At 24.3% G+C, this 1,683-nt stretch overlaps 1 protein-coding gene across 1 annotated transcript in view; it reads left to right on the top strand.

Moving 5' to 3' along the window:
* LOC100199344 (pleckstrin homology domain-containing family F member 2) overlaps nucleotides 1-1,208 on the top strand; it is a 29,532-nt gene extending 28,324 nt beyond the window's left edge. The window contains exon 10 of the mRNA XM_065798037.1: nucleotides 763-1,208. Within this exon, the coding sequence (XP_065654109.1) occupies nucleotides 763-873 (111 nt within the window). The 3' untranslated portion in view covers nucleotides 874-1,208. The remainder of the gene's footprint in view (nucleotides 1-762) is intronic.
* The last annotated feature ends 475 nt before the right edge of the window (nucleotides 1,209-1,683 follow it).

Here is a 1,683-nt window from a genome sequence, read left to right as displayed (position 1 = left end):
AATCTCAAAGATAATCTTTATTCTTTATTTTTCTATTTATTATGTGTTTAAAGGGAAAAAATTTATTTTTTCTTTACTTTCTTATAGTATTATGTGTTTAAAAGGAAAAAACTTAAAATATATACTATAAACTTAAATTAGTCACTTTAATGTGAAGAGCTTTTCCTCCTGTTGCAAGTTTTATATTTGCACTGTCACCAAATAAAGATATTTTTTTTAGCCTACTAAAAATAACTCTGTCAGCAAGATTCGGATTTAGTGTGACAAATTTGTCTAAATTTTGACGCATTTGTATTAATCTTTTGCAACTAGTCTCTAAATAATAAAAAACTTTGATTTGAGGCACATGCAATTTGAGAACTGGATCAAAAATTAAAAGAAAATGCCCGAAATTAATTTTTAAAAACGCCTTACCTTGAATAAAATCGTAATTTATAATTAGATTTGAAGTATTATCAAAATATAACAAAAGATACCGCCATATAAACAAAGTTTAGAATTTTCTCATTTCAACGTTTTAACAGTTAAAAAAAGTCAAAAAATAAAATAAGATGCGGTTTGTAATTTGTTTCTAACGGTTTCAGTTCCATGCTACTTTCTACTGGGTGGAGTTAAAAAAAACCTGAAGTAAATAGTAAACTTCAACTTGAAACTTTTTAAAAAAATCAGTGTAATTGCCCTATATTTTTTGTTTATCAAAATACTGTTAGTTGTGTTAGTTTTTCAACTTTACCCTAATACAGTTTCCATTTTTATTTTTAGCCGACGTTTTATAAAATAAATAACGAGATCGTTGAAACCGGAAATCGTCCATTGTCTGTTAATGGTTTGATGAAAGATTCGTTGCAATCAAATCCATTAACTATTATCTAAATAAATAGAATCTATGTTGCAATACGTTTATCTGATGTTACAACACGCTGATTTTTCGAGCATTATAGTATTTTCATTATCACATAAATTTAAAAAAAGAATTACGTTTGTAATAAAAAATTTGTTTTGTTTCTGTTTATTTTATAGCATTACAGAATGTAACCATGTATTTCGATATTTCTATATTTTTTACGTATATTTTTTTAATAATTTTTTTTCTATCGTTATTTATTAAATGTTAATATAATCTTCGTACAAATACTGTAATAACGTTTTTGTACATTTTTAAGCAATGCATGTATCTTTCGAATATTTCGATGGATTAATATTTTTAATTGTAGCTATTTTTCCGGTTGTTTATAATATATAAATAATTACGTACTTTACTTGGACTTTAAAAGTCCTTGTCCTACCACCTTAATATAATTCTATTTTACTTCAAAAATGATTTGGTAAAAAAAAAAATTAAAAGTAAATTAATCTTTTTGATGGTTTCAAAAAAATTAAATTATACATAAATCGAACGTAATGAAGAAATGGTTGTGTAGGACCTGAATAAAGGAGCCGTGGGTTGCAAAGCCCATCAAAAGCAAGTATTTTTTCCTGCTGTTTTTATAACTGTTAAAGTTATACATTATCATCATCATCATTATTATTATATATACAGTGGTGGAAAAAATAATAAATACATTATCTAAACATTTAGAAAAATGCTTTTTATTTACAGCAAACGATGTTAAATGATATTAATTCTTATGTTTTTATAAACTTTTGTTAAAAATTATATATTTTTTAAATTATGAAGTTTTT

The sequence above is a fragment of the Hydra vulgaris genome, chromosome 05 (genome assembly GCF_038396675.1).
Source record: "Hydra vulgaris chromosome 05, alternate assembly HydraT2T_AEP".
Classification (NCBI taxonomy): Eukaryota; Metazoa; Cnidaria; class Hydrozoa; order Anthoathecata; family Hydridae; genus Hydra; species Hydra vulgaris.
Note: the sequence above shows the minus strand (reverse complement) of the source record. Positions and strands in the feature narration are given on the sequence as shown.